This window comes from Urocampus carinirostris, chromosome 4 (genome assembly GCF_059441175.1).
Source record: "Urocampus carinirostris isolate Australia breed hairy pipefish chromosome 4, RoL_Ucar_1.0, whole genome shotgun sequence".
In the NCBI taxonomy this organism is placed as follows: domain Eukaryota; kingdom Metazoa; phylum Chordata; class Actinopteri; order Syngnathiformes; family Syngnathidae; genus Urocampus; species Urocampus carinirostris.
Window position 1 is genome coordinate 44,890,503 of NC_142352.1, and position 22,236 is coordinate 44,912,738.

Sequence of the window (22,236 nt, forward strand, 5' to 3'; positions counted from 1 at the left end):
AAATAAAACAGTTAACCATTGTTTCTTGAAAATACTTGTTTCCAAGAAAACGGCTTTTTGTGAAAGAATGCATTTTAAGAAGAACTTTCACTTTGGTGTTTTTTAATACATATAGTTTTGCGGCAGTAGCTCAGGAGGTAGAGCGCTCGTCTTGGGATCAAGGGATCCCAGTTCAAATCCCGGCTCGTCCGTGTTACATGTCGAAGTGTCCTTGGGTAAGACACTGAACCCCTAATACCCCCAATAAGCAGGTTAGCGCCTTACATGGCTGCAAGGCCGCTATTGGGAAATGTGGAGCACATTGTAAAGCGCTTTGGGAAGTCATTGACTTGAAAAGCGCTATATAAATGCAGATCATTTCATTTCATTTTTCATTTTCTCCTTATACACTTCCTTTTTTTCTTAACTTCTTTGTACAACATAATAATTCGTAATATAATGCATCAAAGCAGGTGAGCCGTTTGAGAGCGGTCTTTAATGAGTTGAGCCAAAAAAGCCGGTTCTCTAAAAAGAGACAGACTTCCTTTCAATACATAACTACGACTACTATAGACTCTTACACACAGGATTATACTCTCTTACACGGACTACAATTCTTTCTTTCACACCGTTAAAATTACTATTAACATAGGTGTTTTTTTACACTTGGTGTAATAATCACCTCATCTCAGCGTTGTTTTATTTTGGGTACTCTTGGTAACCAAGGCGATGCACAGTGATTAGTGTGTACGAGTTCAATGTCAAACTAGAGTTTCTCCCATTATAGTAGTCTGTGTGAGAGTATAGTAATATATGTGAGACTGTATGAAAATACAGTATGTCTTTGACAACATATTAGTGTGTGTATGAGAGTATAGTTAAATGTGAGAGAGTATAGTAGTGTGTGAATGAGAGTATAGTTGTGTGAAAGAGTGCATTGCTATGTGTATGACAGTATAGTAGTATGAATGAGAGAGTATAGTAGTGTTTGTGCATGGGTATGTGTGTGTCTGTGTGAGAGTATAGTTGTGCATGTGTGAGAGTATGATGTTATATGTGGGAGAAAGTATGATTTACTCCTCAAATGGGCTCTCATACCTCTTAATAATAGATGATAGATGTGTTTTTTCAATTGAAATTTTGGACTACATTGATCATTATGTAACAAAATGAAACAATAAACTGAATATTTGCACAAAACTTCTGTACAATCAAATAGTATAATGGATAGACATGTAGCCTGAGGGCAAAGATTTTGCGTGTGTAGCCTTATTCAGTTTTTTTTTTTCTTGCAAGAAAGACGTATTTAAAATCAAAACAGGAAAACAGAACCTTATCCCACAAAGGACAAATAAAACTTAAATTAGTATCTCTAGTGACTCTTATATAATACTCAAATAAACCCTGAATATATTATTTGTCTTCAGAATACAGTTTTTACCTTAAATACGTATTGTATATGATTTTTTAAATTGATCTAAATGAAGGACAATTTTACATTCAATTTTCCAGCTAACCCATGATGTCATCAAAGTAATACTCTATGTGAAATATGGAGAAAATGTCACACTCTTCAAAAGACCATCTCCTCTTGTCACGATCTAGTGCCGTAACTTCCTCCAGAGGATGCCAACCGAATTTGGAACTGGACACACCTTAGTTCAATCACACTTCTGCCAACCCTTTATATTTACTTCTTGCATTTTCCACTTCCAGGTTTTGTTTTTGTTTTCTTGTTTGGGTATTTTGTTAATTGTTCTGTGCCCACTTGTTTATTTGGTACTTTGGTCCTAGTTTTGTTAATAAATACTGTCCTTGCTTTGAGCACCCCTGCCTTCAGTTACTGGTTCCCCCACATGTGTCCATCACCTTCAAAACGTGACAATTTGACCCGACCACCAGAGGACCCAGCAGGAATCGTCCATATCCTCTGTCCCTTTATTTTAACAGCAAAGGAATTTCTGTCACACCTATTTCCAATTCCCTTGGCTGTCTCTGCTTCCTGTCCCAACAGCCACGAGAAGGTCTCTCAGTTGCTTTTGTTCCCTGTCCCAGCAGCGAGAAGGTTGCTGTCCTGGCGGCGAGGTGAAGGTCACCCAGACTCTTCTGGTCCCTGCTTCAGCTGAGAAGGACAAAGACCCCCGACCATCCGAGTCCCGGTGGCAAGAAAGACCCTATCCCTGTAGTACGGAGTGGTGTCCTCGGGTGCTTCTGGCCTTGTCTTGGCGGGTTCGGACGAGGGCTTTCAGTTGTCCCTTGTTTGATGCAAGCTCAGTCTTTTTTGGTTTCTTTGGTAAGCCTGCCAGTGGGGGTGAGGTAATGTCATTCTCTGGTAGGCTACCTTCCCCCTAAGGGTGCCAACCGGGTTTGAAACTGGACACACCTGAGTTTGATCATGACACACCTGTGCCTAATTCTATTATATCATGTTTGTTTTTGGTTTGTGAATTCTTTGTTATTTTCCGCCTTGCATTTTTCCAGTTTCAGGTTTGGTTTTTGTTTCTGTTTTGTTGTTCGGGCATTTTGTTAGTTAGTTTGTGCACACCTGTTTGGTATTTTGGTCCTAGTTTTGTCAATAATTACGGTCCTTATTTTGAGCACCGCTGCCTTCAGTTTCTGCTTCCCCCACATGGGTCCATTGCCTTCAAAACGTGACACATTTGGAGAAATATGTATAAGTAAAAAGTTGTTTTGATATTATCTTTGGTCATCATTTGATTCCTAGACTTTCCTGTGACCGGTATGTGCTGTGAAGATAAAGTAGGCCTAATATAAATCTTTTAATACCAGCTTTCTCCATTCCTTTTAACCCTTCTGCTTGCATCAAAACTATCATCTCCTTGGGCTCAGGTTAAACTCACTGGATAAACAGTTAACACACACACACACACACACACACACACACATCTAAAGCACTCTAAAACCCTAATTGGAATTGTATTAATGCATTAAATGTCGCTCTATTATGCATCAATTTGGGTAATGCTTTTGTTTTATCAAAATATTTCAGTTATCTCAAAACTTTAAAGTGGTTTCCTTTTGAGTAATAAACATAAAGTGGTTGGTAACCTAGTTGTTTTATTTTTAAATGATATTTTATAGGGGAGATAAGGATGAGTAAAGTTTTGATTTATTCTTTACAATTGGGAGTACAGAAAGCACGTCACAATTAAATTAGCTTTTTTTAGTTGATCTCTACTTTCCATAGATTTTTTATTTCTATATTCTATAAAGATCACGCAAATCAGAAAATCAATTTCTCCTGAGATGATGCATGAAGCGAGGACATAAGTAGGCCAATCTAGGTAAAGTCACAGAGGAGCAAATTAATTATTTATTTATTTTCGTTTCAATCGTCTGAGTCACAATTACATCAAATCAGTCGGTTTGCTTCTCCCCTGTCTCAGCGTATTTCTCTCCAAACCAGGAAGTAGATAACAAACTGATAAATATCTGCAGACTCTTTTATTTTATTAGCTTTTATCAACAGGTGTGCGTTCTACTGGGAGTCATATAGTCAGTAAAAAAGCCGAACCGTGGAAACTTTGGCACATGACTGTAATATTTCACTTGTTGCCCTTTTTTAGTTTAAAAAAAAATATCTGTGAACACTACATCACTTCCAATCCCTCTCTCTCTCTCTCTCTCTCTCTCTCTCTCTCTCTCTCTCTCTCTCTCTCTCTCTCTCTCTCTCTCTCTCTCTCTCTCTCTCTCTCTCTCTCTCTCTCTCTCTCTCTCTCTCTCTCTCTCTCTCTCTCTCTCGAGAAAAAGTGCCTGCGTAGTACACAGTACCGGCCTATTTGTTACTCTGATGCCAGATACATGATGACGTTCTTGCACGGAAGACATCCGAAAGCATCAATATCTGATTTCCTTTGGTCTTTTATTTCCATGTGAAAACATTAGCTTAACCCTAGTTAACCAACAGTACGGGCATGTTCCTTAAATCTTTACAAACTACCGGGAAAAATGAAAATTGAATTTCACTTTTTCAAAAAACATGTTTTTGTTTGAACTGGACACAAACATTCTTTTAAATAACATATATGAAGAAGTGTCACTGATGTATATTTCATCCCAGAATCAGTTTTGGCAATACAGGTGTTGATGTTGTTCAGTTCAGTGTACAGGGAGTGCAGAATTATTAGGCAAGTTGTATTTTTGAGGATTAATTTTATTATTGAACAACAACCATGTTCTTAATGAACCCAAAAGTCTCATTAATATCAAAGCTGAATATTTTGGAAGTTGGAGTGGGGCTTTTTTAGTTTTAGCTATTTTAGGAGGATATCTGTGTGTGCAGGTGACTATTACTGTGCATAATTATTAGGCAACTTAACAAAAAACAAATGTATACCCATTTCAATTATTTATTTTCATCAGGGAAACCAATATAACAGCTCAACATTCACAAATATACATTTCTGACATTCAAAAACAAAACAAAAACAAATCAGTGACCAATATAGCCACCTTTCTTTGCAAGGACACTCAAAAGCCTGCCATCCATGGATTCTGTCAGTGCTTTGATCTGTTCACGATCAACATTGCGTGCAGCAGCAACCACAGCCTCCCAGACACTGTTCAGAGAGGTGTACTGTTTTCCCTCCTTGTAAATCTCACATTTGATGAGGGACCACAGGTTCTCTATGGGGTTCAGATCAGGTGAACAAGGAGGCCATGTCATTAGTTTTTCTTCTTTTAGACCCTTTCTTGCCAGCCACGCTGTGGAGTACTTGGATGCGTGTGATGGAGCGTTGTCCTGCATGAAAATCATGTTTTTCTTGAAGGATGCGGACTTCTTCCTGCACCACTGCTTGAAGAAGGTGTCTTTCAGAAACTGGCAGTAGGACTGGGAGTTGAGCTTGAGTCCATCCTCAACCCGAAAAGGCCCCACAAGCTCATCTTTGATGATACCAGCCCATACCAGTACCCCACCTCCACCTTGCTGGCGTCTGAGGCGGACTGGAGCTCTCTGCCCTTCACCGATCCAGCCACGGGCCCATCCATCTGGCCCATCAAGACTCACTCTCATTTCATCAGTCCATAAAACCTTAGAAAAATCCGTCTTGAGATTTTTCTTGGCCCAGTCTTGACGTTTCAGCTTGTGTGTCTTGTTCAGTGGTGGTCGTTTTTCAGCCTTTCTTACCTTGGCCATGTCTCTGAGTATTGCACACCTTGTGCTTTTGGGCACTCCAGTGATGTTGCAGCTCTGAAATATGGCAAAACTGGTGGCAAGTGGCATCTTGGCAGCTGTACGCTTGACTTTTCTCAGTTCACGGGCAGTTATTTTGCGCCTTGGTTTTTCTACACGCTTCTTGCGACCCTGTTGACTATTTTGAATGTAACGCTTGATTGTTCGATGATCACGCTTCAGAAGCTTGGCAATTTTAAGAGTGCTGCATCCCTCTGCAAGATATCTCACTATTTTTGACTTTTCAGAGCCTGTCAAGTCCCTCTTCTGACCCATTTTGCCAAAGGAAAGGAAGTTGCCCAATAATTATGCACACCTGATATAGGGTGTTGATGTCATTAGACCACACCCCTTCTCATTACAGAGATGCACATCACCTGATATGCTTGATTGGTAGTAGGCTTTCGAGCCTATACAGCTTGGAGTAAGACAACATGCATAAAGAGGATGATGTGGTCAAAATACTCATTTGCCTAATAATTCTGCACTCCCTGTATATAGGGCACTTTTTAAACCACAGTTTACCGTCCAGGTGTCACATCAACTTACCCCATTTTGGCAGTAGTTTGCTAAGAAATCCTTTAAATTGAAGCTCATTGAAGTATGTAAGTTCACTGTTGAAATAATTTATAATAAAACCCCACTAACCAAACTTAAAAAAAAAAAAAAACACCAGTAAAACATTCAAAGCAGTTTGATTGGGTGAGCGTTAGAGGGTGGCGGATCTCTGCACACAACGGAAGGAACTCCCTCTTCTCTCTCGCTCAGTGCAGTCTGCGCCGAAGGTAAATACGACGATATCCTTCTCTTTTGCAGTATTCTGTAACATTTTTACGTAAGACGTTTGCTTGCACCTGGTTTTGAAACCATTATTTAGGAAATATATGATGGTCAAAATAAGCTTCAACACTCTTAAATAACTGATTGAGGGAGACAAATTTTAAGGGGCATAATACAAATATGGGACACAGGCTCTGGCATTATCATTATTTTATAGATTTAGTCAAATCATCAAATAATACTAAAATAAATGTGCTGAAGAATTAGCTTTTGTCTGGAGTGCGGGTTTGGTGGTTTTGTTGAATTTTGTCAACAAAAGGTGAGGCTCTCTGTTTTCTTCTTAACATTTGTCTTTCATGGCTCTTTGGGTCAAAAAGGTTTAGAATATCCTATATCTCAATGCTTTGCCAGAACCATTGATGCAATTTCTCCACAATTGCTGTAGAAACAGGATTTGGCAAATAATATGTGACATAAAAGTCAATATTATTACAAGTACATTTTTATTGTTGTCTTTTTCTCTTTCTTTTTTCTTGCCAGATTTGTGTATTTTCCAGCTAAGATAACAAAAATAACAAGACGTTTTTATTTTAAAATGTACTGTTTACATCTGTATTTTTTCCTCGGCGAACTCAGATATTTACTTTTTCATTTAAAGGCGATAGGGCGATAAGATAAATATACATCTTTTTGTTGCTTGGGGATCGTCACATTTGTGTTGTGTTTTTCTTCACTAACTTAGAGAATTACTGAAAGCTAGAGAGTTAAGAGTTACGTTGAAAAAAATAAAAAATAAATATATATATATATATATATATATATATACTGGACTGTCTCAGAAAATTAGAATATTGTGATAAAGTTCTTTATTTTCTGTAATGCAATTAAAAAAACAAAAATGTCATACATTCTGGATTCATTACACATCAACTGAACTATTTCAAGCCTTTTATTATTTTAATATTGCTGAATTTGGCTTACAGCTTAAGAAAACTCAAAAATCCTATCTCAAAATATTAGAATATCATGAAAAAGTATACAAGTAGGCTATTCAACTAATCACCTGAATCATCTAATTTACTCGAAACACCTTGCGAGGGTTTCCTGAGCCTTAAAAACACTCAGCTTGGTTCAGTAAACTAAATCACAAGTATGGGGAATACTGCTGATCTGTCTGCTGTCCAGAGGACCATCATTGATACCCTCCACCAGGAGGGTAAGACACAAAAAGAAATTTCTCAAAGAGCAGGCTGTTCACAGAGTGCAGTTTCAAAGCATATCCACAAAATGTCTGTTGGAAGGGAAAAATGTGGCCGGAAACGCTGCACAACCAAGAGAGATGACCGCAGCCTTAACAAAATTGTGAAGAAGAGCCGCTTCCAGAATTTGGGGGAGCTTCAAAGACAGTGGGCTGAAGCTGGAGTCCAGGTATCAAAAGCCACAGTTCACAGACGTGTCCGGGAAATGGGCTACAATAGCCGTATTCCCATGGTCAAGCCACTTCTGAACTCAAGACAACGGAAGAAGCGTCTGACTTGGGCTATGGAGAAGAAGCACTTGAAAGTTGCAGAGTGGTCCAAAGTCCTCTTTTCAGACGAAAGCAAGTTTTGCATTTCATTTGGAAGTCAAGGCGCCAGAGTCTGGAGAAAGGCTGGAAAGGAGCAAAATCCAAGTTGCTTGAAATCCAGTGTGAAGTTCCCACAGTCAGCAATGGTTTGGGGAGCCATGTCAGCTGCTGGTGTTGGTCCACTGTGTTTCATCAAGTCCAGAGTAAATGCAACTGTACCAAGATATTTTAGAGCACTACATGCTTCCATCTGCTGAAAAGCTCTGTGGAGATGAGTATTTCATTTTCCAGCATGATCTGGCACCTGCCCACAGTGCCAAAACCACCAGTAACTGGTGCACTGACCATGGCATCACTGTCCTTGATTGGCCTGCTAATTCCCCTGACCTGAACCCCATCGAGAATTTGTGGGGTATAGTTAAGAAGAAGATGAAAGACACCAGACCTACAAATGCAAATGAGCTGAAGGCCGCTATCGAAGCATCCTGGGCATCAATAACACCTCAGCAATGCCACAGGCTGATTGCCTCCATGCCACGCCGGATTGATGCAGTAATCCGTGCAAAAGGATTCCCAACCAAGTACTGAGTGCATCAATGGACATTTTCAAATGTTTGATTTAGTTTTGCTGTTATAAAATTATTTTTTTACTTGGTCTGAGGAAGTATTCTAATATTTTGAGATAGGATTTTTGAGTTTTTTTCAGCTGTAAGCCAAAATCAGCAATATTCAAATAATAAAAGGCTTGAAATAGTTCAGTTGATGTGTAATGAATCCAGAATGTATGACATTTTTGTTTTTTTAATTGCATTACAGAAAATGAAGAACTTTATCACAATATTCTAATTTTCTGAGACAGTCCAGTATATATATATATATATATATATATATATATATATATATATATATATATATATATATAAAGGGAAAGTATGTAATATTTGGTACCTTGGTGGTACAAAAAACATTCATTCAGTGAAATAAAATACATTAATCTGAATACTAACAAAATACATAAACTATCATACCAATGTTAATTTTCATTAAAAAAAATCACAGGTCGAGAAATTTGTATTTCTTTTACATAGTGGAATCCCTACCTAGAAGTTGCTGCCATGTTTCTCTGGCATCTTGCTGCTACGCTGTGCTCTGTGGGACTGGTTTTCGTTTGCATTAGACAATACAGTGCCATATAGTGGTTTAATAAGACACACAGGGACTTTAACAGTAGATGGTGATAATTCCCTTCAAATGCAAGTTGACACCCGCCATTTCGCACATCAGAAAAAGACATGTTAAACATGGCCAAACACAGATACAGCGTAGAATATATGAGATATCGATTTTATTGTCTTGATGTTGAAGCCACTGAAGTAAAGTATTCGTTCATTAAAAATGCAGCTGATTAAGCATTAATGTTAGGGTCTGACCTCCTACCAGTAGAGGGCCCCAACCGGGATTTGAATTGGGCACATCCAGAACCCAGTCTAAAATGACAAATTTGAACATCTCACGTTGCCCGGTCATTGAGTCATTTCATTCCATCACCACGCCATGGTTTATTGTTTCTGGTATTTCTTCGTTACTTTGCTCATTGCAGTTTCCATTTCCACTTTTGGTTGTTTCTTGTTTTGACTTTTTCAGGTTTGTTTTTGTTTCTGGTTTCTTGTTTGGACTTTTTGTTAGATGCTTTGTGCTCACTTTTTTCTTTGCTACTTTGGTCTTAGTTTTGTAAATAAATATGACCTTGTTTTAACACCTGTTTTTAGTTTGGCATATTTATTCAACAACAACACGCAAATGTGAACACGTATCTCATTAAACCTAGCACGGCGGCCATCTGCAATAACACAGAACAATGCAGTGCATGCATGATGGTGTCACACAATTGAGAACGTCCTTCTGTAATATCACGAGTAAAAGCGCTAATAAATTCACAATACTTAACATCTCATTTGGAAAAAATAGTGTATGATTTTTCTCAGTGCTTTCTGAATTTTTATACACCAATCGTTCCAAAACGTATGGATAGAGGGATAGAGAGAGAGGTAGATATAGATAGATGGAAAGAGGCGAGGGAGTGAGAGAGGTGGAGTCAGGGATTTGATAGTCACTTGATAATGTTTCACTGTTGACTTTTGTTATGAACAAAATATTTAAAGTGCAGTTGCACATATCTAAATGACCAGATGTCTCAGACTGTGAGAGTTTGATTTATTTATTTAACACTACAGTGTTAGACATTATTTATATTGTTGAACTATTTACCTTTGTAAAGACTAGTTTAGAACCACTGGCTTGAAGGACTTGAACTTTCCCCTCTTCATGCATGCTCTTTCAAATTTTAATTATACTGTACCTGCACTTGTTATCTTCTCAGATGACCTTTAAAGAGAGACGATAACAGAGGGAATTTGTGTGGACAGCTGCTAATGTGGTTACTTTTTCTAGAAGAAGATGAAAAACAAGCGAATAGAAACGTTTCCACATCTCACACTTGCTTTGAGGCGGCTCTCTCAGTTCAAGAATTCACACAGACACACACACATGCTGCAGAAAAGCAAACGTAAGCACCTACGCAACAGGTGTTTGCCAAATGTCAACAAATATCAAGTTACCTGCAGCCCTGTGTTAGAATGTTGGCAGATAAGGACTCACTAAGGCAATAAAGCAGGAAAAATATGATAGGTAGATATCTATATGACCAGGCTTGGGGAGTAACGGAAAACATGTAACGATTTCACGTCATCAGGATACAAAAAAAAAATTAATTGTATTCCGTTACGTACGGTTACAGTTACAGAGAAAAGACGTAATCAAATTACAGGTATATTTTTTGGGAATAACGATCACTTTGCCAGATAACAATTTTACCTAAAAGCATAATGCACAATACTGTGGACAATATTGAAGTCTGATGTGTCACTCCCGGGCCGCGCAGCGGAGCGAGTTCGGTGGACGCGGCGTCACACGGTGCGACGCAAGAAAAGGCGGCGGGCGTGATCAGGCTACCCCCGTAACTGGAGGGAGCACGCTCGTCCGACGACCCCAGTAGCGACGACAGGCGGCCGTCCACGCGTGGCGGGCGAAAGGCGGCGGACGTGCGCCGGACCCCCATAACTGTGTTGGTGTCGTGTGTATCGCGCCCGAAAGTACCCGCGCCGCGGGTTAGGGGCTCGCTCGCGGGAGCGACCGAACGGCACCCGCGGTGCGGCGCAAATAAAAACCCTGTCATGAATTTGTCTTCGATCGTCCCAGGCGGACGTAAAATCGCCCAGCTGTACGACTCTTAGCGGTGGATCACTCGGCTCGTGCGTCGATGAAGAACGCAGCTAGCTGTGAGAACTAATGTGATTTGCAGCTGTAATTGGCTGGCAACCAGTTCAGGGTGTCCCCTGCCCACTGCCCGGAGATGGCTGGGATGGGCTCCAGCCCCCCCCCCCCGCGACCCTAATAAGGATAAGCGGTGCAGGTGATGAGATGAGGTTTTTTAATTTCTTTTTTTTTTTTTTTTGAAGGGGCGTCGCTACTTCGCAGATTTTCACTTTTAGCGGGTGGTTTTGGTCCCCATAACCGGGTCTAAAAGTAATTTTATTTATTTATTTATTTATTTTTCTTTTCTTTTTCAAGGGTCGTCGCTACTTCGCGGATTTTCACTTATCGCGGGTGGTTTTGGTCCCCATTAACCGCGATAACCGAAGTCCCACTCTAGTATGGGCCAAGTGAAAGAGAATGTTTTATTTTTTCTCAATACATTATACTATGTTGTTAAATATATTCAAACTTTATTTTTGGACTACAGGCAACTTCCTGATCTTGGTTTCCTCTATTTATTTTTTAAGTTTATATTGTTCATTTATCTTAAACAACCTATTGTAATTGTATCAATGTTTTGTTTATTTTGTCTTTTATTAGCATATTTTATATTGGAGTAATCTATAAGTAATTGAAAGTAATCAAGTTACATTACTTTATTATTAGGGTATTGGGATAACATTAATGATTACATTTTTCAATAGGCAACTACCAGTGTTGGGAATAACACCGTTATGTAGCAGGTTTTGTTTTTCAATAAAGGAGTAATCTAACAAATTATTTTTCCACCGTTACAAATGAAATGAAATCAAATTTATTTGTGAACACAAAATTGCAAGACAATATAATCCCCATATTTCGGGATTATCTTTATTTGTAGATTTATAAACATTTTGATTGTATTTCCTCTGTTTTTCAGTGTTCATGTGTTTATATAAAAATACCTAGTTTATTCATTTGTTTCTTCTTTTAGCTCTTTTTCCTCCTTGTGTTATTCTATTTTTTTGTTTCTTGTTTTCCCTCCACTTTTTTCCATTGTCATATTTTTTGCACTTCAACTGTAGGATAAATCTGTTGCTAGTGATGTGCAATAAATATTACAAGATTCTATAACACAACTACCTCTCTGTTCTTCTCTAGTCAAAGGACTCAAATTCAGCTCAGAAAATTTAAAACTCTTTGACGTACAACAACTTTTTTTAAAAGTATCGGAAATAGTTACTTTTGAGTTTGTCCTTGCACTAATATAGGTTTCAGATCAGAGTATGTTGCAATGGTGGTCCATGCAGCTTTTTGAGACTTTTTGTGATTTAGGAATAGAATACATATGCACCAGCTTGGTGGCCTTGGGGGTAATGCGCCTGCCCCAAGGGAGGTCGCTGGTTTGAGCTTCGGTGCCCATTCCCTCCCTGCTTGGCGCTTGGCATTAGTGGTTGAAATTGGGGCTGGTGGTCACCTAATGACTCTCAACGACACGTGTTGCGGCACATCAGTTGAGAGGGGGATGAGGCTGGGAATTCCTTCCTCTGTATCAATCTTCTAGATAGAGTCAAGAATGCAAGAAAATTAGTGTGTTCTTGACCCTAGCCACCTCCCACTAGGACAGGGGTGTCAAACTCATTTTAACTCGGGGCCACACGATGGAACAAACGTTCTGTCGGGGGCCGGACTAGTAGATTGAAGAGAAAGAAAAAGTGATAAAGACATAAGAGAAAGAGGGAGGGAAAATGAGAGAGGGCGGGACAAAGAAAGAAAAAGAGAGAGAGGGAGAGAGCGTGAGAAAAAAAAGATAAAAAGTTGTGAGAGAGGAGGGAAAGAAATGGAGAAGAAGAAAGAAATCCAAAGAGAAATAGAAAAACCGAAGGAGAGAAAAGAGAAAAAAGAAAAAAGAAAGCGCGAAGGGTATGAAGAGAGAAAGAGAAAAGGAAAAAAGGAAGTTAGAGCAAAATACGGCATAAAAAGACAAAATGAAAAAAGAAACAAAAATTACATAAACAAATAAAATGGAAAAAGAGAGGAAAGAAAGGAAAAACATAATAAAGGAATAACAAATAAGTAAAAGCTGGGGGGCAGAAAAAGCAAGAAATACATAGAAAAGGAAAAGGGAAGAAAAATAATGAAATAGTCAGGAAAAATAAAACAACAGAAGAGAAAAATCAAATATGAAAATAGAGAACTAAATAAGAAAAAAACTAGGAAAAAGGAAAAACCACAAAAATGGAGAACAAAAGTAAAAAAGGGAAGAAACAAAAAATCAAAAGAATAAAGAGGAGAAAAAAAGGAATGGGGAAATAAATATCTGAGAAATATGTTGTTACTTTAGGACCTGCCGTTCGAGTGGGTCAACCCCCAGGCAGCAGGACCGCCCTTTGTTAAAGTGTTTGTTCTTTATGAAAAAGAGAAAAAGAATCCGTTTTTTGGAATGTTTGAATTTATTCCCTGTAATAACAGCACGTGTTAACCCGAAGAATCTCCACAAAATCGGTTGTAAAATGAGCAAATTGTGATTTATTTTCAATGTTACAGTACATACATTGCCTTGACGGGAACGTTGACCCGGCTGATGTGGCCGCCGCGTAGGCACGCTAGTTAGTATTTTGTACACATCCGCGTGTTGTTGAGGTTGTTCCTACTCGCGACTGCTTTCCCTGGCACAAAGCGGAACTGCAAGTATGGTGTCAATCCTATGATAGCACCACTTTATAATCATTAAAAGCGACATGACGTATAATAATGGAAATGCTAGAAAGTGATGTGTGAAGTGGTAAGTGTTGGATCATATTATGGTGCTATTGCAAATCTATTCTGAACACGGACTAAGCCGAATAATTATTGGTTTATGCTTCCTCTTAGTGGTCACATATTGAAACCGCTTTAAATGCTGAAATAATAGATCCTCATGCGAACAAAAACGCACTGTATTTCGTCATTTAAGGAAAAATTTCAAGGTCGAATACCTGTAGCCACACCATTAAATTGCAACTGACAAGATGGTACTGATGATAATCAATGACTAAAAGATTGTACATCCAGCATACCCGCTGGTGTTTAATGAACTCTACAAGAAACTGCAGCAAATGGACTACAGTAAATTATACAACTGAAAAAATGTTGAGCACATTCACAAGAGAACCCCCCCCTTTTGGATCCCCTTCTCTAGAGATTAGTGACCCGTTATTATTTCAGGGTAAATACTCAGTGGCTCAGCACCAGCATTGGATTATCCCCCTAAGAATCCCGGGACAGGCACACAATGACTAACCAACCCTAAGGATTTAATGAGTCCTGGACAAAAAAAGGTAATAAAAGTCGACTTTAGAATTTTCGAATAAGAATACTGCTGGGTCAGTGCTTTTCTGACTGAGGTTGACGGAGAACTATTAACCAGGGACAATTTTAGGTACTTGGGTTGTGATGTGGCTGCAGTTCGTGGAATGGAGTGCGACCTATTTCACTGAGTGAATCAAGGAAGCAAGGTTTTGGGTGCTCTGAGGAGAATGATGAGCAAAGGATGTTAAGAGAGGACCGTATAAGAGTGTGATTGTGCTGACTGTGTTGTATGGTGCAAAGACTTGGAGCCTGAATGCAGATTTCAGAAGGAAATTAAATGTTTTGGAGATGAAGTATTTGAGGAGTATGTTAGTAGTCACAAGATTGTATGGATTGAGAAATGAAATTGTGAGAGACAGAACTGGAGTGGTTGTGGAATGGGGCAAGTGTGTGGATTAGAGAGTACTTAGTCGGTTTGGACACATGGAGAGGATGGATGAGGAGCGAATGTTGAAGAGGATCTACAGGACAGAAGTAAATGGAAGGAGACCAAGAGGAAGGCCGCGATTGACGTGTGTGATGGTGTTATGAGTGCACTGGAGGTCTAAATGTAGTGGAAGCTAGAGCTCTTGTTGGTGATAGGAATGAGTGGAGAGGTGTTGTAAATGGTTAATGGGATGTTTGGACGCGTTCTAATGGATGGGCAGGGCACCTGTATGATGCGGCAGGGGTAGACCAGTGAAAGCTGTCGGGCCCTACTGTTGAACAGAAAAGTGTGTTGTGTCACCCTGACCCGAGTGACATGGCCACTTTCTTGTGTCCCGTTTCATCTGGAGGGACGAAAGCATGACCAATTTGGGTGCCGAGGTGCTTAACTTTTTTGGGTATTTGGGTTGGCCATGGTCAATTTTTTTTGTGTTTTTTGCTACTTTTTCCCTTTTTTCTTTTCTTGGTTTTTGTGCATGTGTTTGTCTTGCTGTTGGTCACCCCCTCGAGGGATATGACCAGAGTAGGTAGGTAGGTAGTTAGGTAGGTAGTTAGGTAGGTAGGTAGGTAGGTAGGTAGGTAGGTAGGTAGGTAGGTAGGTAGGTAGATTTTTCTTTTATTCTTACCTTGTTTATTTTATTTACCTACTTGTTCTCTGTATTTTTACAGAACATTATGCCCTCTCGGAAATTGCTGACTTTGTTTTGTTCTATACAATTTCATGCAAATTGTGTTTTTGTGTATTTGCAATGTTCAATTAAAAACGGTTTTTAAAAAAAAAAAAAAAAAGCAGTAAGACCTGCGTCATCATACTGCGTCTGCCTCTTTGTCATCAACAATCGCCTAGATACACACAACACTCGCGTTTTGATTTTTTGTAACGCATTGAGGTGTACGTTACCTAGTTTGCGCGTGTGTTATAATGTATTGATCCCACAGAAGATTATTCGTCTTGTTTCACGAGATAATTTCATTTTTTTTGTTTCAATCAACCCTCCGTAGTCGAAAAATAGTAGCCGCTACCGGGCTCACATTGGAGTTACCAGAATGTGGTCTTTGAAGGTCGGTTACTCGGCGAGAATTTTCCGGACAAAAATAAGCAAGTGTGCTCAATTTTCGCTTCGTGCTGTCACTGTGGAAGAAATCCCCGTCATCCGCGTTCCTTGCTCCTTCCAGACTCGCATTGAGAATGTGAAGCAAATCCGCGTTAGAAACAACATAAACACTCGTAAAGCTGGTAAGCTTCTCATACAGAGCAAGAACGCCACTTTGAACCAGTCTGCTGCATTCACGCTCGGAAAATTTGACGAGACTACACTCTGTTCCAAAGGATGGAAACACAAAAAGTCATTTGGGGATTATTTCACCGTCAATAACATCAGATCTGTTGCACCTTTTCTGTCCGGAAGCGAACAGGAAGATGATATTAAAAAGCCAGCAAAGACCTTCCATAAACTGCACATCTCCAAGGAGCTGGTGGAAACTTTGGAAGGCTTAAATATCACACACCCCACCACTGTGCAGCTGCAGACCATCCCCAAGGTGATGAGGGGTCACAACATCCTCTGTGCAGCTGAGACGGGAAGTGGGAAGACGTTAAGTTATCTGCTACCAATTGTACACAAATTGCAACTGGATGATGACTTTTACGAAGGGGGTTCTCCTAAAATCCGTGCTGCGGTTGTGGTGCCCTCCAGGGAGTTGGCTGAGCAGGTGGCGTCTGTATCACGTAACCTGTGTGCTCCACTCAACATTGTGACAAGTGTCATTGGAGGTGGGAGAGGTGTAGGTCACATCAAGGGTGTGTTAAAGCAGTGCACACCTGACATTTTAGTAGCCACCCCGGGGGCTTTAGTTAAAGCCCTGCGAAAAGGCTTTTTGGACTTGAGCCGTTTGAATTTCCTGGTTGTGGACGAAGCAGACACAATGTTTGACCCGAGCTTTGTTGAAATGCTGGAGGATATTTTGCGCCACACCGATATTGCCAGCCTCCCAGCCGAAACGCAAGACCCCGGCAGAAAGGCCCAGCTTCTGGTGGTGGGCGCCACCTTCCCCGGCGGGGTGGGTGACGTCCTAAGCCGGGTGACAGATTTGGGCAGGATGGTGATCATCAAAAGCAAGATGTTGCACTTCCTCATGCAGCATGTGAAGCAAACCTTCCTCAAGGTGCGCGGGAAAGATAAAATCCTGGAGCTCAACTATTACCTGAAACAACTCCGGCAAGAGAGAGGACCAGGAGGGGAAGCTGTTCTTGTGTTCTGCAACAAGGCATCCACTGTCAACTGGCTTGGGTATGCATGAAAAAAATACTCTAGTGTTATGGCAACAGCTGGAAAATGGCTTGATTGTTTTTAAGAGAATTTATGTACCCAAAATTATCGATACTACTGACTGAGGCCTGCTTCGAAAAATAATCTTACAAGTAAAGTGTTCCATGTACGCCGGGAAACACTTCCATATTCGCCAGCTCCCCTTTTTGTCAGTCTTTAAATATTATATATGTACGGTATATTACATATTATGTATGCTCCTGTAATATCTACTCCAAGGGTCTCCAACATGGTGCCCCCTAAAGACAACTGAGCTGCCCACAAACCTGTTCTGAAAATAGTTCACTAGTGCTGGGTCATTGTGATTTTCGAATAAAATGTTTTTTTAGGGGTTGAATGAGTCCATTTAACTCTACTTCAAATAATTAACCTTGTAATACCATACTAATAACATGATAAGTTGCAGTTCTAGAAATGCATACCAAACCGGATGCTCTATATGCTTATTAGTAACACAAAGTAGCTCTCAGTTTGAAAAAGGTTGGAGACCCGTGCTCTAATCCAGTGTTTTTCAACCACTAGTGTGCCGTGATACCTTGTCAAGTGTGCTGCTGGAATTTGCCCAATTTTTTCTTCTAAAAAAAATCAGGCCATTATTCAGTATTTTTGTTATTTTCAGCCGAGGAACTGGAATAGTCATCCATATCAATATGTGGCAGTAGATTTCCATATACTCATTATCTGCTCATCATGCAAAATACATTTAATAACTTAATTTGTTTAACAAAGCGGTTTAAGATTGTATTGTAAGAATAAAAACATAAAGCACAACATTCTTTTTTTAATTTAAGTATTATTTTCTTCTTTTTAGATATTAAGTATCTGCTTATGAGGTAGTACAGTGAATTATTTGACATAACTTCATTTTCAAACATTTTCGACGGACGGTGTTCCTCGAAACTTTTTTATAAATAAAAGTGTACCTTGGTACAAAAAGGTTTAAAAAACACTGCTCTAATATTTCCACATTAAGCTTTTCATGATGCGAAAATAAAGTGCTATTACAAGTTGGTCGCCGGATCTAGAGGAAATTCAATGCACTCTTTTATTTGTAATGTGCACAATCGTGCGACACAACGGATCAATGAAATTAAATTCTTTCCAATTTTCCAAAAGCAATTTTTATCGATTCAGCGTCACAGCTCTGGATCATTGTTTTGTATATCTAGTGACAAATCCTTTTTCCTCCTTATCAGGTACTTGCTGGAAGAGATGGGGGTATCCCATGTCCGCCTCCAAGGTGAGATGCCGGCTGCTATTCGCACAGGCATCTTCCACAACTTCCAGCAAGGCACGACCAACGTTCTCCTTTGCACCGATATAGCTTCGCGGGGCCTGGACACCTCTCGGGTGCGCCTTGTTTTCAACTACGACTTCCCGGAATCGCCCACCGACTACATTCACAGGGCGGGCCGGGTGGGGAGGGCCGGCAGCTGTGAAGGCGGCGAAGTGGTCAGCTTGGTCACACATCCGTGGGAAGTGGAGCTCGTGCAGAAGATAGAGCTCGCGGCTCGCAGGAGGACAACTTTGCCTGGTTTAGAGTCTGAGATACAGGAACCCAAACCTGTAAATTTGGAGACCGAAGAGATGAGGTGATGAACACTACAGTATGACATTTGTCTACTTACCCATTATCAACATATAATTTACGATTGTTAAAATAATAATAATAAAACGGCTTGAGTTTTTCTCTTGTACTGCAGAGTTTTTCTACCAGTGTAGTGTGTCGGTAGACCTCTTCCAGTGTTTCGCAGGAAATTTCAGTTTTATATCTGCAAAAAAAGATGCCATTGTTCAGTGTCTTTTCTTACTTCCAGTTATTAGCTGATTAAATGTAACTTTGATCCATATCTGTATGTGGGAAGAGATTTTTTTAATGCACATACATAGCTGTTAACCTCAGACAATTGCTACCCTTATTAATGATTACAATTTCCCTCATTGAGCGATAATAATTCTTTCAGGCACAAAACGATTCCTATTGCGTTGTAGTGCAACTTCCTCTGTGGGGGCAAACACCATCAGATCGTCGAGGTAACATAATAGGCTCATGAAATTCTGATCACCGAATATCGACATCCTCATCCTCATAAATGTTGCTGAGCTGTTGCAAAGTCCCTGAGGGAGCCTGTTGTACTCGTGAAGCCCGAAGGGTGATGAGAATGCTGTGTACTTTTTGTCATCAGGGTGCAAGGGGACATTGTAGTAGCCTGACGTCAGGTCCATTGTGGAGAAAAAGGCATTCCCCCCAAGTGCGGCCAAAGCATCAGCTTGATGCGGTAGTGGGTAGGCATCCTTTATGGTTCTCGCATTAAGCCTTCTGAAATCAGTACATACCCTTAGTTCTCCATTCCGCTTCCATATGAGAACAAGCGCAGATGCATAGTCGCTAGTCGACTTCTGAATAATTCCTTTCTCTTCCATCTCGTTCAGAGTCGTCCTCAGTTTTTCATACTGACTTGGTGGTATACGTCTGTAGGGTAGACGGAACGGCTTATCATCAACAAGGTGGATACGATGTACAAACTCTTTGGCCTCTCCACAGTCCATCTTATGGCGAGAAAAGATTGACTCGAATTGTTCGATGATATGAAGGAGCTTGTCTTTACACTGCAGCGATACCTCGCATGACTTCAGGTCAATGTCTTGCAGTCCCAGAGCTGCCAATGTACGCATCATGTCCTCTTCTGACCTGGGTCGGACCTCTTTGCTCTGTACACTCTGCTCGTTGCACTTGACCTCCTCTGCACTGGGCAGGTCTTCCGTTGCGATACAAGGAGACACATCTGCAATTTTCCTGTTTCTTCTCAGCACCACAACTCTGTCCGTGGGATTAAAGACTTCAACAGGCACCCACCCATCCCCCCAGAGTGGAGTAACAACTCGTCCGATAAGGACTTGTCTGGGCCCAGCCTTAGATTGGGTTGGCTCAACGACCACTGTGCTGCCCGCTGACGTCCCGGCCAACTCAGGTAACTTGCCCCAAATATCGTACTCGGTCCGTGGATTCAGCGTCACGCAACTCTTGATTTTTACTGTCCCTACCTTGTCTGGAATGCAATCACCTCTCCATCTCTCTGTGTTAGAAAGCATTGACAGGAATTGACTGTGGTTATCGGACAGACCGTTGTCAGGAGTGGAAACTAATCTCCAATAGCCATCAGGACTTTTCAATTGAGTCAAAATATATTTGATGGGATTGCTGCCAAGGATCATCTGTTCTGTCTGGCCTGGCACAACCATTACTGGTATTATCATTTGGCACCCGTAAACTGTGACGTGAATGTCGTACATGTCTCTGGGAGAAACTTGGTGTCCACCGCAGCCTACAATGACATAATTATCGGCCGTGTAACTCATCATATCAGGGAATTGCTGCAGGAGGGACTTAGCAGTGTCCTCACTTACTGTACAAGCCATCGACCCGCTGTCTAACAGCGCTCTGAAAGTGGGGCCTTCTTGCACAAGTACAGGTGTGTAAAACAGTTCGTCAGTCTCCGCTATTCTCTGAAACCCCTGAAAGATCAGCTTCTTCGATGGAGGTATTGTGTTGCTATACAACTCATAAATTGATTTATTATCTTGCATGTCAGGCATCACATTAGTGGTGGGAGGTATACTCAGTTGATCTGCACTGTTCTCCCCTAAACGCAGATCAGTTAGTTTCCCTGAGGCAGTGGGACAACTTTCGTCACTGGACAATCACGTCGAGAATGCCCTGGGGCATGGCAGTGAAAGCAAAGGTTTTTGTCTCGGCAATGAGAGAGAGCACTATGTTCGACTTCTTTGCAAATGATACATGGCTTGGCAGTGAAACCATTCATTCTGTCTCCAGGTCGCCTGGTTGGAGCTCGCCTTCTCTCTTGAAACTGGTTTGAGGTAACACGTATCAGAACTTTCTCCAACATACTAATAACGTCCGTTAGAGGGACATACTGTGTGCTCGAAGTCTGAGGTGGCTCGTGCATAAGGGTTGGACCATGGTTCACCTCAGCTTTGTGTACGGCAATTTCCGCTCTGTTCGCAGGTTGTTGTAGGGAAGCTGCTTTGTAGCTCTTCTCAGCGTGGTATTCATTCAGCACCTCTAGTACTTCACATGCTGACCACTTATCGATGGTTTTAGATCTGTAAGTGAGTGCCAGTTCTTTGCAAGGGCAGTTCCTAATAAACATGCGAGTAACCTCTATTTCAGGGTTGTCAAATGTTTTGCCCTGCTCACTCAAGCAGTCAGAGGCAAGGTCAGCTGCTCTGTTTAGTCTCAGCCAGTAGTCATAGGGGTCTTCCTGGTCTTTGGGCAAAGTTGAATAGAAGTCAGCTAAAGGGACAGCAGAGTACTTGGTCCAGCTAAAGTGTTTCCTGAGAAGACTATAAATCATGTCAGGGCGGGTATAGACGTCTATATTACTGTTTCTAATGCCAAACTTAACTACATCTTTGGCTTTTCCTCTCAAATGCGTAATGATTTCCTCGGCCTGCTCTTCAAGCCTCACATTACTCTTCTTAATAAATGTCTTCATTAGATCTTCCCACTCATGTAATTTTATTGAGTCTGAGCCATCCCCAATAAATGATGGTGGTTCTTTAACCTTTCTCTGTGTAACCACCTGAACCTGTGTTACATCTGACACATAACTTGGCTTACTCAATGTGTTTGCTACATCTTCTGTGGCAGCAGCGCTAGGAGCTACTGTATTGTGTGCCTGTATACGTGAGAAAATGCTATCAGCCAATGTATGTCCTATCTCCTGAATAATATTTGTCATCTGATCAGCTACACCCTCAGAAATGTCACTCGTGCTCTGATTAAACATGTTTCAAAGATGTAAATGAGTCAAAATCACAAAATAAATCAGGAGCCTGCGTAACACGTCACTGTATAGCAATTTTAAATACTGTGAGCTGATGGCTTCATGAAACGATGTGGCAGGTAGGACAGTCCTCGGTTCGGAGAGTTTTATAGGAGTCACGGGTCACGGCACCAATGTAACCGCGGTGTACGTGTCCCACCAAAGATCCACATTCACGCTGGACTGGATGATGAGGTTTTTATTATTACAGTTTCTGCAAATGGATGAGTCACAACATTAGCTTTTTCTGCTGGGTCTGATCTCTTTGATCTCTACAAGGGGAATTAATATTTAGTAAAACAGAAACAAAACGAAAATAAACCTAAACAGCTTGACAATATCAATCACATTACTATGCATGGTGAGAGATTTGTCAGCTGGGGTTATAATGTTTAAAATTAACTTTTTTTGTGGAGCACCAAAGAGATCAGACCCAGCAGAAAAAGCTAATGTTGTGACTCATCCATT

The 22,236-nt window shown here is 40.7% G+C and overlaps 1 protein-coding gene across 1 annotated transcript; it reads left to right on the forward strand.

The window, feature by feature from the left end:
* The first annotated feature begins 15,402 nt into the window (after positions 1-15,402).
* ddx28 (DEAD (Asp-Glu-Ala-Asp) box polypeptide 28) lies at positions 15,403-18,777 on the forward strand. Its single transcript, XM_088334688.1, has 2 exons — positions 15,403-16,882; positions 18,118-18,777. The coding sequence occupies exons 1-2, from the start codon at positions 15,639-15,641 to the stop codon at positions 18,515-18,517; spliced, it is 1,644 nt and encodes a 547-aa protein (XP_088190814.1). The 5' UTR covers positions 15,403-15,638; the 3' UTR covers positions 18,518-18,777.
* The last annotated feature ends 3,459 nt before the right edge of the window (positions 18,778-22,236 follow it).

What these genes read in the sequence shown, in the direction of transcription:
- ddx28 (XM_088334688.1), top strand. Translation starts at nt 15,639, where the DNA reads ATGTGGTCTTTGAAGGTCGGTTACTCGGCGAGAATTTTCCGGACAAAA. An exon ending in TCCACTGTCAACTGGCTTGG is followed by an intron (nt 16,883 to 18,117) that starts GTATGCATGAAA and finishes CCTCCTTATCAG; the next exon opens with GTACTTGCTGGAAGAGATGG.